The sequence below is a fragment of the Bubalus kerabau genome, chromosome 4 (assembly GCF_029407905.1).
Source record: "Bubalus kerabau isolate K-KA32 ecotype Philippines breed swamp buffalo chromosome 4, PCC_UOA_SB_1v2, whole genome shotgun sequence".
Taxonomy (NCBI): domain Eukaryota; kingdom Metazoa; phylum Chordata; class Mammalia; order Artiodactyla; family Bovidae; genus Bubalus; species Bubalus kerabau.
This window is the reverse complement of record NC_073627.1, coordinates 90,793,320-90,808,406: the sequence shown is the minus strand read 5'-3', so window position 1 is coordinate 90,808,406 and position 15,087 is coordinate 90,793,320. Positions and strand designations below refer to the sequence as shown.

General features: G+C 42.1%; 1 protein-coding gene across 1 annotated transcript in view; it reads right to left on the bottom strand.

The window, feature by feature from the left end:
• Positions 1-15,087, bottom strand: part of SAXO1 (stabilizer of axonemal microtubules 1) — a 110,389-nt gene that overhangs the window by 17,554 nt on the left and 77,748 nt on the right. The window contains exon 2 of the mRNA XM_055577964.1: positions 11,170-11,349. Within this exon, the coding sequence (XP_055433939.1) occupies positions 11,170-11,349 (180 nt within the window). The remainder of the gene's footprint in view (positions 1-11,169; positions 11,350-15,087) is intronic.

Genomic DNA, 15,087 nt, shown 5'->3' with positions numbered 1-15,087 from the left:
CACCCAAAATTATTTATCATGGCTTAAGAATGAATTGAATCAGAATTTATATGTTTCCTCATTATGTTTTTATGTTCAGAACATTTACTGAAATCTATCGTTAACCGCAACATAACTGCAGGTCCCCAACCTCTCATAATCTTACAGCCTTTAAGTTTACATAAAAGAAAAATATTTTATCCTTCCCAGAAATTGCTCAAATTTAGTAGGTTGTGTTTTTTTTTTTTTTAAATAATACTCCCTTCTCTTCCTGGGGTACATTTCCTAGCTCCTGTGCCCATTTTGACTCTGAACCAAGAAAAAAAATGGTCAAAGATGTTAAGTTTCTTTTAGGTGCACAGTCATAAAAGTTATCTAGTATGGAAAGCCCTGAGTTAAACTCTGAGTTAAGTAAAGGTTAAAGAGAACCTGCTGGGAAGCCAAAACGATTTGACTTCCCATCATTAGGCAAAGTTAAAGGAAGGCATTTGACACGAGTCTGGCAAGAGGAAGAAACTATAACGTAACAGCTAACCAGGGTCATAAGCCTGGAAGAGGGAAAAGGATATTTTCATTATGATAAAGGGGCTACACAATACTTTGTTCAATCTCTTTTTAATTTTTAAAAAATGCTTAATATTTGTATAACCCTGGCATGCTAGAGAATTTTTTTTTAATCTGGCCATCCCAATTTTCTTGTGGGATCCCAACCAGGGATCAAACCTGTAGCCCCTACATTGGAAAAGTGGAGTCTTAACCACTGGACCACCAGGAAGTCCCTATTTTTAATGTTTAGCCGTGAAAACTTCAGAATTTGTTAATATACCCAAACAGTTGATCATATTAATAAGCAGAAATAATTTTAAGAGCTCCTGCCCAGAATTAACCCATGCACTTATGATCAATTAATCTACAACAAAGGAACCCAGGATATATACAATGAAGAAAAGACAGTCTCTTCAGTAAGTGGTACTGGGAAAACTGGACACACACATGTAATACAATGAAGTTAGAACATTCTCCAGCAATACATACAAAAATAAACTCAAAGTGGATTAAAGACCTAAATGTAAGACCAGAAACCGTAACATCCTAGAAGAAAACAATACTCTGACATAAATCATACCAATAGTTTTTTTTCAATCTGTTTTCAATCTCTCCTAAAGCAAAGGAAATAAAAACAGAAATAAACAAATGGGACCTAATTAAAGTTGAAAGCTTTTATACAGTTCAATGAAATGAAAAGACAACCTACAATATGGGGGAAAATATTTGCAAATGATATGAGCAGTAAGGGGTTAATATCCAACATATATAAACAGCTCATACAACAGAACAAAAAATTGATTATAAAACAGAAGAGCTGAACAGTCAACATTTTTCCAAAGAAGACACGCAGATGGCCAACAGGCACAGAGAAATATGCTCAACATTGCTAATGATCAGGAAAACACAAATAAAAACCACAATGAGATATCACGTCAGACCTGCCAGAATGACTATTATCAAAATGAACACAAATAACAAATGTCGGAGAGGAAGTAGAATAAAGCGAGCTCTCGTACACTGTTGGTAGGAATGTAAATTGGTGCAGCCATTGTGGAAAACAGTATGTAGGCTTCTCAAAAAGCTAAAAACAGAACTACCATATGACCCAGAAATTCCACTCCTGGGTATATATCTGAAAGAAACAAAAACCCTAATTCAAAATGATACATGCTCTTCTAGGGTCAGTGCAGCACTACTTAAACAACTGGCAAGATACGGAAGCAACCGAAGTGTTCACTAACTAATGAACAGGAACTGTGTGGTGGGTGTACACCACACCTTTTCTGATACATACACACACACACACACACACACATACACACACACACACACAACGGAATACTACTCAGACATAAAAAAAATAAAGTTTTGCCATTTGCAATAACATGGACAGACTTGGAGGCTATTATTCTAAAAGAAAACAGAAAAAGAGAAATACTGTGTGATATCACTTACATGTCGAATCTAAAAAATACAACAAACTAGTGAACATAACAAAAGAGAAGCAGACTCAAACCAATGGTTACCAGTGGTGAGAAAGAGGGAGGGGCAATATAAATAAAGAGTAGAGGATGACATTATAAATAAAAAGTAGGGGATTAAGAGGCATAAACTATTATGCATAGAAATCTACAAGGATATACTGTACACTACAGTAAAGCTAATATTTTACAATAGCTATAATGAACTATAACCTTTAAAAGTTGTGGATCACGCTTCCCTGGTGGCCCAGTGGCTAAGAATCTGCCTTGCGATGCAGGGGACACAGGTTCTGTCCCTGGTCCTGGAGGACCTCACATGCTTCAGAGCAGCTGAGCCTGTGTGCCACGGCTGCTGGGCCCGCGCTCTCGAGCCTGAGCTCTGCAACGAGAGAAGCCACTGCAACAAGAAGGCCGCACACCACCCCATAGAGCAGACCCCGCTCACAACTAGGGAAATGCCCATGACAGCAATGAAGACACTGCAGCCAAACAAACAGAGAATTTTTTTTTTTAAATTGTGAATCACTACATTGTACACTTCTAACCTATATAATAGCATACATCAACTACACTTCAATTCAGGGGAAAAAACAAAGCTCCTCCTCTTGGCCCAAAGGCAATCCTTTCACCCCACCCTAATCTCCTCCCTCTTTCTCAAGGATCAGTGGTTCCACCTTTTCCTCTTACTGGCTGCTTTCTGTCAGTATTTAAACATGCTTCAGTCTTCCCCATTTTCAAAGAAAAACAATAAACAACCCTCACTGCAGTCCACTCCACGTCTCTCCTCTAGAAAGTTATCATTGTTGGTTAGTTGCTAAATCCTGTCCAATTTTTAGCAACCCCAACGCAAAATTCAAGTTAGTTTGTGAAAGAATATCTATGGATTGAATTTACTGATTAGTTATAACCAAGACAAGTGATCTTGGGGAGGGGGGCAGTGATCTACCTTTGAAGAGAGGAAAGAAGCTTAAAGTTTAATTCATTTATCCTCCAACCAAAAATATTTACTGTGGCTTTAGAGTGAATTGAATTAAAATTATATGTTTCCTCATTATGTTTTTATGTTCAGAACATTTACTGAAACCTATCACTAACCACAACATAACTGCAGGTTATGTTCTGAGGCATGTGAGGCTTGCTCCAATCAGGGATCAAATCCATGTCTCCTGCATTACCAGGCAGATTCTTTATTGCCTCACACAACCATGTGTGACTACTGGGAAGACCATCAGTTCAGCTCACTTCAGTTGCTCAGTCGTGTCCGACTTTTTGTGACCCCATGAATCGCAGCATGCCAGGCCTCCCTGTCCATCACAAACTCCCGGGGTTCACTCAGACTCACATCCATCGAGTCAGTGATGCCATCCAGCCATCTCATCCTCTGTCGTCCCCTTCTCCTCCTGCCCCCAATCCCTCCCAGCATCAGAGTCTTTTCCAACGACTCAACTCTTCGCATGAGGTGGCCAAAGTACTAGAGTTTCAGCTTCAGCATCAGTCCTTCCAAAGAAATCCCAGGGCTGATCTCCTTTAGAATGGACTGGTTGGATCTCCTTGCAGTCCAAGGGACTCTCAAGAGTCTTCTTCAACACCACAGTTCAAAAGCATCAATTCTTCAGCACTCAGCTTTCTTCACAGTCCAACTCTCACATCCACACATGACCACTGGAAAAACCATAGCCTTGACTAGACGGACCCTTGTTGGCAAAGTAATGTCTCTGCTTTTTAATATGCTGTCTAGGTCGGTCATAATTTTTCTTTCAAGGAGTAAGCGTCTTTTAATTTCATGGCTGCAATCACCATCTGCAGTGATTCTGGAGCCCAGAAAAATAAAGTCTGACACTGTTTCCACTGTGTCCCCATCTATTTCCCATGAAGTGATGGGACCAGAGGCCATGATCTTCGTTTGCTGAATGTTGAGCTTTAAGCCAACTTTTTCACTGTCCTCTTTCACTTTCATCAAGAGGCTTTTTAGTTCCTCTTCACTTTCTGCCATAAGGGAGGTGTCATCTGCATATCTGAGGTTCTTGATATTTCTCTCAGCAATCTTGATTCCAGCTTGTGCTTCCTCCAGCGCAGCATTTCTCATGATGTACTCTGCATATAAGTTAAATAAGCAGGGTGACAATATACAGCCTTGACGTACTCCTTTTCCTATTTGGAACCAGTCTGTTGTTCCATGTCCAGTTCTAACTGTTGCTTCCTGACCTGCATACAAATTTCTCAAGAGGCAGGTCAGGTGGTCTGGTATGCCCATCTCTTTCAGAATTTTCCACAGTTTATTGTGACCCACACAGTCAAAGGCTTTGGCATAGTCAATAAAGCAGAAATAGATGCATTTCTGGAACTCTCTTGCTTTTTTGATGATCCAGCGGATGTTGGCAATTTGATCTCTGGTTCCTCTGCCTTTTCTAAAACCAGCTTGAACATCTGGACGTTCACGGTTCACGTATTGCTGAAGCCTGGCTTGGAGAATTTTGAGCATTACTTTACTAGCGTGTGACATGAGTGCAATTGTGCAGTAGTTTGAGCATTCTTTGGCATTGCCCTTCTTTGGGATTGGAATGAAAACTGACCTTTTCCAGTCCTGTGGCCACTGCTGAGTTTTCCAAATTTGCTGACATACTGAGAGCAGCACTTTAACAGCATCATTTTTCAGGATTTGAAATAGTGCAACTGGAATTCCATCACCTCCCCTAGCTTTGTTCATAGTGGTGCTTCCTAAGACCCGCTTGACTTCAGATTCCAGGATGCCTGGCTCTAGGTGAGTGATCACACCATCATGGTTATCTGAGTCATAAAGATCTTTTTTGCATAGTTCTTCTGTGTATTCTTGCCACCTCTTCTTAATATCTTCTGCTTCTGTTAGGTCCATACCATTTCTGTCCTTGTTTGTGCCCATCTTTCATGAAATGTTCCCTTGGTATCTCTAATTTTCTTGAAGAGATCTCTAGTCTTTCCCATTCTATTATTTTCTTCTATTTCTTTGCACTGATCACTGAGAAAGGCTGTCTTATCTCTCCTTGCTATTCTTTGGAACTTTGCATTCAAATGGGTATATCTTTTGTCTACAGAGGTGAGAAAGTGTATGCCCACTGGGATAACTCTGAGTAAAGAAATACATATTTGAACAGGAAGTACATAATATTCAATAGGTAGGAAAAGACACAAGCCTACAACCAACTTGATTGCTTCTCTCCTGGCTTTTTGGAACAGATTCCAAAAGCCCTTCCCCGGACTCCCCTGGTGGCACAGTGGATAAGAGTCTACCTGCTAGTGCAGGGGACATGGGTTAGGTCCCTGGCCCAGAAGATTCCACATGCCGCGGAACAACTAGGCCCAGGTGCCACAACCACTGAGCCTATGTGCCTAGAGCCTGTGCTCCACAGCAAGAGAAGCCACCACAATGAGAACCCACGCACCGCAACTAGAGAGTAGCCCCCGGTCTCTGCAACTAGAGAAAGCCTCACACAGCAACAAAGACCCAGTGCTATCAAAAATAAGTAAACGTAAGATCTTTCCCTTTTAGCTCTTCCTCTTTACTCTTCCACTTACTAAGGAATCTTGTCAGTAAACAAAGGAATCCGTGCCACTTTTCCCTTTTTTTCCCTTTTCCCTGCAGCCAAATTCATCGTATGAACCCAATTTCACCCACCCCTCCCCTGCACCTCTATCTCCCCCTACCCACAGCCCCACTCCCTTTAGATTAAAGGTCTAATACCATCTCGAAGACCCACCTCTTTCTTCTGAGGTTATCCACTTTGCTCATCTTCAGGGATCTCCCTTAGCTAACAAAACAATGTCCAAAAATGCGGCCCAAGTGTCTAATGTGGTGACATGCCTAAGAGGAAACAAGGCTTGAAGTACAAACCTTTTGTTCATAAATTGATCTCAGGTCTATCCAGACTAAAGGCAGATCCTCTGTGAGAGAATTACCAAAGGGCTGCAAGAAATGACTCAATATCAAGAAGGGATGAAAAGCAAAAACGAATATTCGCCTCATGGCACCTGCTGTAAATCCCCAAGATTTACAGTCAGTAAGAGTGGTGTGCAGCTGCAATCGTGCCTCATGCTGGGATGATAACTGTTCTAGAAACCAGGTGTTTTTTGTGTCTGGGCTTCATCACCAGACCCAGCCAAGCCTCGGGCCATGTGACTTTGTCATGCAGCAGGTGGCATGTCAAGCAGTCCCACGTCCAACCTCAGAAACTAAGCCAGGTCTGCCTTTACGTAGCAAAGTGGGTCGGACATTCTGACCACCATATTCCAAGGGCAGAAGGAGGAAAACCTGCAGACACAGAGGTGTCAGACACAAGGCCGACCCACCCCTTCCGCACCGACCTCTGGTGGAGCATCTAGATGACAACATCTCCACACTTCCCTGTGGGGAATGGTTTTATGTACTCAGAGATATGGACTAGAGTCTCTGCTGAGTTTGCAAGGTTAAGAAAAGATGGTTAGTAAAATCTTGATTTTTGTTGATTTATGTCAGTAAAATCCCACCAAAGCTAAAAAAAAAAAAAAAAAAAAAAGACATCCTGATAGTGGCATGGTTGTTTTGTTTTTTTCATTCTACAAAAATGTGCCCAGCAGGGCAGGCATGGGACTGAGAAATGATGAAACTGAGGGATGGGGGAGAGAAGAGATGCCTTCTGCTCATCTCCCCCTTAGTCCTCTTTCTGGGGAAGAAAATAAAGGAGAGGAGAGAGGTATTTCTGTTTTTTCCCTTCCCATGGGTAACCATGATCCTGCCACTTCTTGTTTTTAAGGTCTTTATGATCATTATAAGTTGTTTTGGAAATTCTTTTACTATTTGCATTCCTCCACTTTGGCCACATATTAACATGAATGATTTTATTATTCTGGCCTTGGCAGGGACAGAGAGGATTTCTGGGTGATGTTTATTGTTGTAAGTGACACAAGGCAAGGATAATTTAGAACAGGTCAAAGGGGTAGTTTTTGTTTTGCAAAGGAGAGAATATGGGGGAGGGGCATGATGGGGAGAAGAGAGGGAATGTGGGGCTCCATTGGGGGCTCATAGTGCAGGGATGGGGCAGGACTACTGCTCCAGAGAAAAGGCTTGTCCTCATTCTCCTGAGCTTGAGGGTAACAAACAAAAAGCATCCTTCAACATCCAGCCCTCCAAGGATTCAAATATTTCCAGGACAATATATGAAGCCTCTCTGTACTCTATATTCCATGAGGCACTCTTTATACTTGGTATAAAGAGAAGTGAAGACTAGCATCTTAAAACCAAATATAATATTCACAAGCCATTTCTCCATACTGCTCTTATCCTTTCCTACCAACTACATGTCTGTTACATACAAGCCTAGTTCTTTTCATGAGTATCGACCATAGATTCTTCAAATGAAAAGCAATATTCGAGAATGTTCCACTTCTCTCTCTTGAGGTCTTTCAGTTCAGTCAGTTCAGTCGCTCAGTTATATCCAACTCTTTGTGACCCCATGAATCGCAGCACACCAGGCCTCCCTGTCCATCACAAACTCCTGGAGTTCACTCATACTCACGTCCATCGAGTCAGTGATGCCATCCAGCCATCTCATCCTCTGTCGTCCCCTTCTCCTCCTGCCCCCAATCCCTCCCAGCATCAGAGTCTTTTCCAATGAGTCAACTCTTCGCATGAGGTGGCCAAAGTACTGGAGTTTCAGCTTCAGCATCATTCCTTCCAAAGAAATCCCAGGGCTGATCTCCTTCAGAATGGACTGGTTGGATCTCCTTGCAGTCCAAGGGACTCTCAAGAGTCTTCTCCAACACCACAGTTCAAAAGCATCAATTCTTCAGTGCTCAGCTTTCTTCACAGTCCAACTCTCACATCCATACATGACCACAGGAAAAACCATAGCCTTGACTAGACAGACCTTTGTTGGCAAAGTAATGTCTCTGCTTTCAATATGCTATCTAGGTTGGTCATAACTTTTCTTCCAAGGACTAAGCGTCTTTTAACTTCATGGCTGCAATCACCATCTGCAGTGATTTTGGAGCCCCAAAAAATAAAGTCTGACACTGTTTCCACTGTTTCCCCATCTATTTCTCGTGAAGTGATGGGACCAGAGGCCATGATCTTCATTATTTGAATGTTGAGCTTTAAGCCAACTTTTTTACTCTCCTCTTTCACTTTCATCAAGAGGCTTTTTAGTTCCTCTTCACTTTCTGCCATAAGGGTGGTGTCATCTGCATATCTGAGGTTATTGACATTTCTCCCGGCAATCTTGATTCCAGCTTGCGCTTCTTCCAGCCCAGCGTTTCTCACGATGTACTCTGCATATAAGTTAAATAAGCAGGGTGACAATATACAGCCTTGATGTAATCCTTTTCCTATTTGAAACCAGTCTGTTGTTCCATGTCCAATTCTAACTGTTGCTTCCTGACCTGCATACAGGTTTCTCAAGAGGCAGGTCAGGTGGTCTGGTATTCCCATCTCTTTCAGAATTTTCCACAGTTTATTGTGATCCACACAGTCAAAGGCTTTGGCATAGTCAATAAAGCAGAAATAGATGTTTTTCTGGAACTCTCTTGCTTTTTCCATGATCCAGTGGATGTTGGCAATTTGATCTCTGGTTCCTCTGCTTTTTCTAAAACCAGCTTGAACATCTGGAAGTTCACGGTTCACATATTGCTGAAGCCTGGCTTGGAGAATTTTGAGTATTACTTTACTAGCATGTGAGATGAGTGCAATTGTGCAGTAGTTTGAGCATTCTTTGGCATTGCCTTTCTTTGGGATTGGAATGAAAACTGACCTTTTCCAGTCCTGTGGCCACTGCTGAGTTGTCCAAATTTGCTGGCATATTGAGTGCAGCACTTTCACAGCATCATCTTTCAGGATTTGAAATAGCTCAACTGGAATTCCATCACCTCCACTAGCTTTGTTCGTAGTGATGCTTTCTAAGGCCCACTTGACTTCACATTCCAGGATGTCTGGCTCTAGGTGAGTGATCACACCATCGAGATTATCTTGGTCGTGAAGATCTTTTTTGTACAGTTCTTCTGTGTATTCTTGCCACCTCTTCTTAAATCTTATGCTTCTGTTAGGTCCATACCATTTCTGTCCTTTATCGAGCCCATCTTTGCATGAAATATTCCTGTGGTGTCTCTAATTTTCTTGAAGAGATCTCTAGTCTTTTCCATTCTGTTGTTTTCCTCTATTTCTTTGCATTGATTGCTGAGGAAGGCTTTCTTATCTCTTCTTGGTATTCTTTGGAACTCTGCATTCAGATGTTTATATCTTTCCTTTTCTCCTTTGCTTTTCACTTCTCTTCTTTTTACAGCTATTTGTAAGGCCTCCTCAGACAGCCATTTTGCTTTTTTGCATTTCTTTTCCATGGGGATGGTCTTGATCCCTGTCTCCTGTACAATGTCACGAACCTCAGTCCATAGTTCATCAGGCACTCTATCTATCAGATCTAGTCCCTTAAGTCTATTTCTCACTTCCACTGTATAATCCTAAGGGATTTGATTTAGGTCATACCTGAATGGTCAAGTGGTTTTCCCTACTTTCTTCAATTTATGTCTGAATTTGGCAATAAGGAGTTCATGATCTAAGCCACAGTCAGCTCCTAGTCTTGATTTTGCTGATTGTATAGAGCTTCTCCATCTTTGGCTGCAAAGAATATAATCAATCTGATTTCGGTGTTGACCATCTGGTGATGTCCATGTGTAGAGTCTTCTCTTGTGTTGTTGGAAGAGGGTGTTGAGGTCTTTAGATTCTTAGAAACAAAGGACGCTGTTTTCTTGGTAAAATGAAGCCCAAACCTTAAGGTTTATGTTGTTTAGTAAGTCATAGGTTGAAAAGCAGGTTGCACAGATTACATTTTTTTCCATGAATCAGGATCCAGAAACCCTGTGCTTAAATGAAATCATTTAATATAACTACTCAGCATAAAGGTGGCCTGATTCAAGAATCAGATAGGACCCTTGACTCCCTCCCATTCTCAAACTGCCTCTGTCCACCAGTTCCCACTAAGTCCAGGGATCACTTGGCTTTGACCTTGCCTTGTGGGTCTTTTCTATCCCATCACCCAGACATGGACTTCTTCCTTTGGATATACAAGATAAGCAGCATTTAGTACATGCCTCCAACCCATGTTTTCAACAGAGGATGTTTCCAGGCTATCCTGGAGGAAATCCGGAGGCAGAAGGAATGGTGTTCTGCTTAGTCTGGGCCATCTGGGACCTTTATCAGAAAAGCACAAAATTGCAAGGCAAAGGTGGGGGCAGCATGCAATAGGAAGAAAATTTACCAGATCTTGAAAACCTATAATGTGTGGGCATCATACTAGGCGTATTTCATCTCCACTGCACAGCAATGCTGCCCCTTAGGGATGAGGATCATCAGAGGCAGAGAAGGCATCCAGCTCTCAGGTCTTATCTGGGTACTCAGCTATATAACCTGAAACACCACTCAAGTAACTCCAAGGTGTTGGTACTCCTCTGGGTCATCAGTCACAGGTCAGAGGTCACTCAATGAGCTGTCCACAGCCCGATTCTGTGAGAGCCTTGCAATGCAACATGTAGAACAATCCTGAGATTGACCATGTGTCCCCACCCTCCAATACAGGTGACCCTGCGGCCCTGATACGTTGAGCCACGGGGCTCAGGCTCTGTACAGAGCTGGACCTCAAGAATCAGAGTTTCTAAGTCAAGAGTAATTTAAAAGGAAATATTCTTTGTTTATATTCTTGATGTATGTTCAAGGGGACCTCAATTCAAAATCTATAGCATAACTTCAAAAACACTAAAGTTCTCTTTCACCACTACCAACATCACTACCACCACCCAAGCTGAACTGGAGCTTATGTGCACAAGCCCAAAACTCCTTTTTCTGCAGCAGCCCTCACCCCTTTCAAGTTATTATTTCCCTTTAATACTTTAAGCCTTTCCATGTAGATCAAGTTGCAATTTCTGCCCCATGGCCCCACCCCTGCCCCAGCCCCAAGCAAGAATCCTTGCTCGCTAAAAGAGGGCTGGGAAAAACTAAACTGGCTAATAAATGCAGGGTTTTCTTTCAGAGATTCTCTGAGTAAGTTAACATTAAGGCATTAATAGCATGTATTGATAGTGCACAGTAATGCAATATTGAACATTAGGTTAATGTACGTTACTCCATCAGTTGTACACTTATACATTCACACCATGCCCTCACCTCGATGTGGTCAGGCCTTCCATCGGTGTGCACGCTCTCTGGTAATCCATCTTGGGCTTGAAGGACTCTCTGGGCAGGTAAGAGTGATAGACAGGGTAGTTCTCGGTATATTCGGAGAGAAGACATGGTTTCTCTGTTTTATCATAAATCTTGGTAGGGAGGTGTGGACAATGATGCCGCCTAGTTAAAAAAGAAAAATGGAACATGAGGTTGGTTACCTTCTTGCGAAGAATACATTCAGGCTGCTACCTACTCAAAATGTGACCCAGAGTATAGAATCATGACAGCCAACATTGAAAGCAGGAGTTTAACCCTTCTTTTTCTCTACTGAACTATATGGAGTGGCCAGAATTTTTTAAATGATCTGTAACTGCAATTGGTAATTGCCAAAATTCCTTGGATCATAAAGTTACAAAAGCATAGCTGATGACCAGCCCTCACATGCATCATGCTTCTCATTTAAATACTGAAACACTCCCAAACTGTAGGGAAATGGTTGTGGCCCCCGAGGCATCTGAGTACCAACCCAGTTCCTCCCAAGACCCCACTGCACCTCCCAATTGCCCAGCAATAAGGGCTTAATATCTGACCTAACAGGGGGCTCCAAGGCTATGCTCAAGGGCCAGGTTACTATCTTTCTTCATGGGTTCCTGGATCAATTGAGAATATCACCCTCGCACACAAGTGGCATCACAGAGAGCAGAACCACCTCAGTTCTGAGTATACACCACTGACTACGTGAACTCATTTTTGCATTGAAAGTCTGGCTCCTTTATTCTTTCAGGTCTCATTTCAAGTGTTGCCCCCTTAGTCTTCCGCTGATCATCTTAACCTAAAAGACACCCCACCAGCCCCTCCCATCACTCACAGAGTTTCTCTCAACACATGCATGACTTTCCCATCACTTACTATTATCTGTAACTTGCACTTTTGTTGATGAGTTTATTATCTATCAAGCTCAGCACCATTTTCTGTCTTGTTCACTGCTACATCTCCAGTACCTCTCATATCCTGCCTGCCATATAGCAGGCACTCAGAAAAACAATTATTAAGCAAATACCGGGGCTTGCATGGTGCTCAGTGGTAAAGAATCACCTGCCAATGCAGGAGACAGGGGTTCAATCCCTGGTCCGGGAAGATACATGCTGTGGAGCAGCTAAGCCCATGCACCACAATTGGGCCTATGCTCTACAGCCCAGGAGCTGCAACAGGAGAAGCCACTGCAATGAAAAGCCCATGCGCCACAACCAGAGAGTAGCCCTTGCTCTCCCCAGCTAGAGAAAAGCCCACACAGCAATGAAGACCCAGCACAGTCAAAAATAATAAATAAATAAAATGTAAACACAAATATTGAACATATGAATGAATTATTAAATAAACATTATGCCTCATCATCCAGGTTGATGACTAATGGATAATAACTTGAATTTATAGTGTATAGTGAGTTGTTCCATTTATTATTATTTCCATTTATAGTTTATAGCGAGTTATTCTATTACCATAAGCACGGTAATAACCTTATTATTCTACTTACAGGTGAATAAAAGGCAGCTATTTGAGCTGTCAGAGCTAAGTAGTATACCAATTATTTGTACACCCACACACAATCCTTACAAACCAGCTGGGTATCTCTATCATCGGACACCAGCACATCAACAAAGCTCTGTATTAGTGATCTCCAACTTAGAGATCAGAAATGACATCCAGAATGTATATCCAGAAATGACATGGAATTTTTTTTAGTAACTTTTTTTATACTAAACCAATTCTAAGATCATGGCATCCGGTCCCATCACTCATAGCAAATAGATGGGGAAACAGTGCAAACAGTGACAGACTATTTTGGGGGGCTCCAAAATCACTGCAGATGGTGACTGCAGCCATGAAATTAAAAGACGCTTAGTTCTTGGAAGAAAAGTTATGACCAACCTAGACAGCATATTAAAAAGCAGAGACATTACTTTGCCAACAAAGGTCTGTCTAGTCAATGCTATGGTTTTTCCAGTGGTCATGTATGGATGTGAGAGCTGGACTATAAAGAAAGCTGAGCACCGAAGAATTGATGCTTTTTAACTGTGGTGTTGATGAAGACTCTTGAGAGTCCCTTGGACTGCAAGGAGATCCAACCAGTCCATCCTAAAGGAAATCAGTCCTGAATATTCTTTGGAAGGATTGATGTTGAAGCTGAAACTCCAATAATTTGGCCACCTGATGCAAAGAGCTGACTCATTTGAAAAGACCCTGATGCTGGGAAAGATTGAGGGCAGGAGGAGGAGATGACGACAGAGGATGAGACGGTTGGATGGCATCACTGACTCAATGGACACGAGTTAAGTAAACTCCGGGAATTGGTGATGGACAGGGAAGCCTGGCATGCTGCAGTCCATGGGGTGGCAAAGAGTCGGACACGACTGAGCGACTGAACTGAACTGAACTGAAAATGCACAGTGCTCTGAGGCATCACATCAGAGAAAAAAGAAACAGACATCCAGAGAACTCATCACTACTCTAACCAAAAGCTGGTTTCCAGGCGACGGTTAGCATGCTGCTCCTGTTGTTAATAAGTTCAACCCTCTGCATAAACTTTGCTGCCAACACTACAGCCACTGTGTGCCTCTCTTCAACTTCCAGCCCCCGGGAAAATGATTAACACCTGTATTGTTTATGTGGCTAGAACCGCAGATGGACAAGTGTCCCTAGAAATATCCCTATTTTCATTTCATATGTAGATTTGTCTAGGATTCCCTCAAACCTGAAATCAAAAGCCAAGAAGTGCTGGTTACTCAAAAATACTTCTGCAGATATATTTTATTTACCCACACTCTGAGGGGGAAAAAAAATCAAGATATTACTAAGGGTAACTTGAGAGGGTACAAACTTACCATATTTACTTTTCACTTCTGTTATAAAAGTACTACTGGTTCTAAAAGATGTTTGTTCCTTGGGAGAAAAACTATGACCAACCTAGACAGCATATTAAAAAGCAGAAACATTACTTTGCTGACAAAGGTCTGTATAGTCAAAGCTATGGCTTTTCCAGTAGTCATGTATGGATATGAGAGTTGGACTATAAAGAAAGCTGAGTGCTGAAGAATTGATGCTTTTGAACTGCAGTCTTGGAGAAGACTCTTGAGAGTTCCTTGAACTGCAAGGAGATCAAACCAGTCCATCCTAAAGAAAATTAGTCCTGAATATTCATTGGAAGGACTGATGCTGAAGCTGAAACTCCAATACTTTGGCCACCTGATGTGAAGAACTGACTCATTGGAAGAGACCCTGATGCTGGGAAAGATTGAAGGCAGGAGAAGGCGATGACAGAGGATGAGATGGTTTGGTGGATGGCATCACTGACTCAATGGACAGGAGTTTGAGTAAGCTCTGAGAGCTGGTGATGAACAGGAAAACCTGGCGTGCTGCAGTCCATGGGGTCACAAAGAGTCAGACATGACTGAGTGACTGAACTAAACTGATAGTATGAATATCTGAATTTCAGCGTTAAATACATTCAAAAGTTTCTCTTTTTTAATTAATTATTTGGGTGCACTGGGTCCTTGTTGCTTCATACTGGCTTTTTCTAGTTGCGGAGAGCAGGGCTATTCTTCATCGTAATTCGAGGGCTTCTCATTGCTGTGGCCACTCTTCTTGTGGAGCAGAAGCTTGAGGCATGCAGGCATCAGTAGCTGCAACTCACAGACTCAGTAGTTGTGGCACATGGGCTTAGTTGCTCTGCAGCATGTGGAATCTTCCCGAAATCAGGGTTCGAACTTGGGTCTATTGCATTGGCAGGCAGATTCTTACCCACTGCACCACCTGGGAAGTCCCAAAAGTTTCCTCTTTTAAAAATGTGCATTACTGGTATTTAATGTATGAAGATGCATATTTGTATTTTATATATATGTAATAGGGCTTCCTGATAGC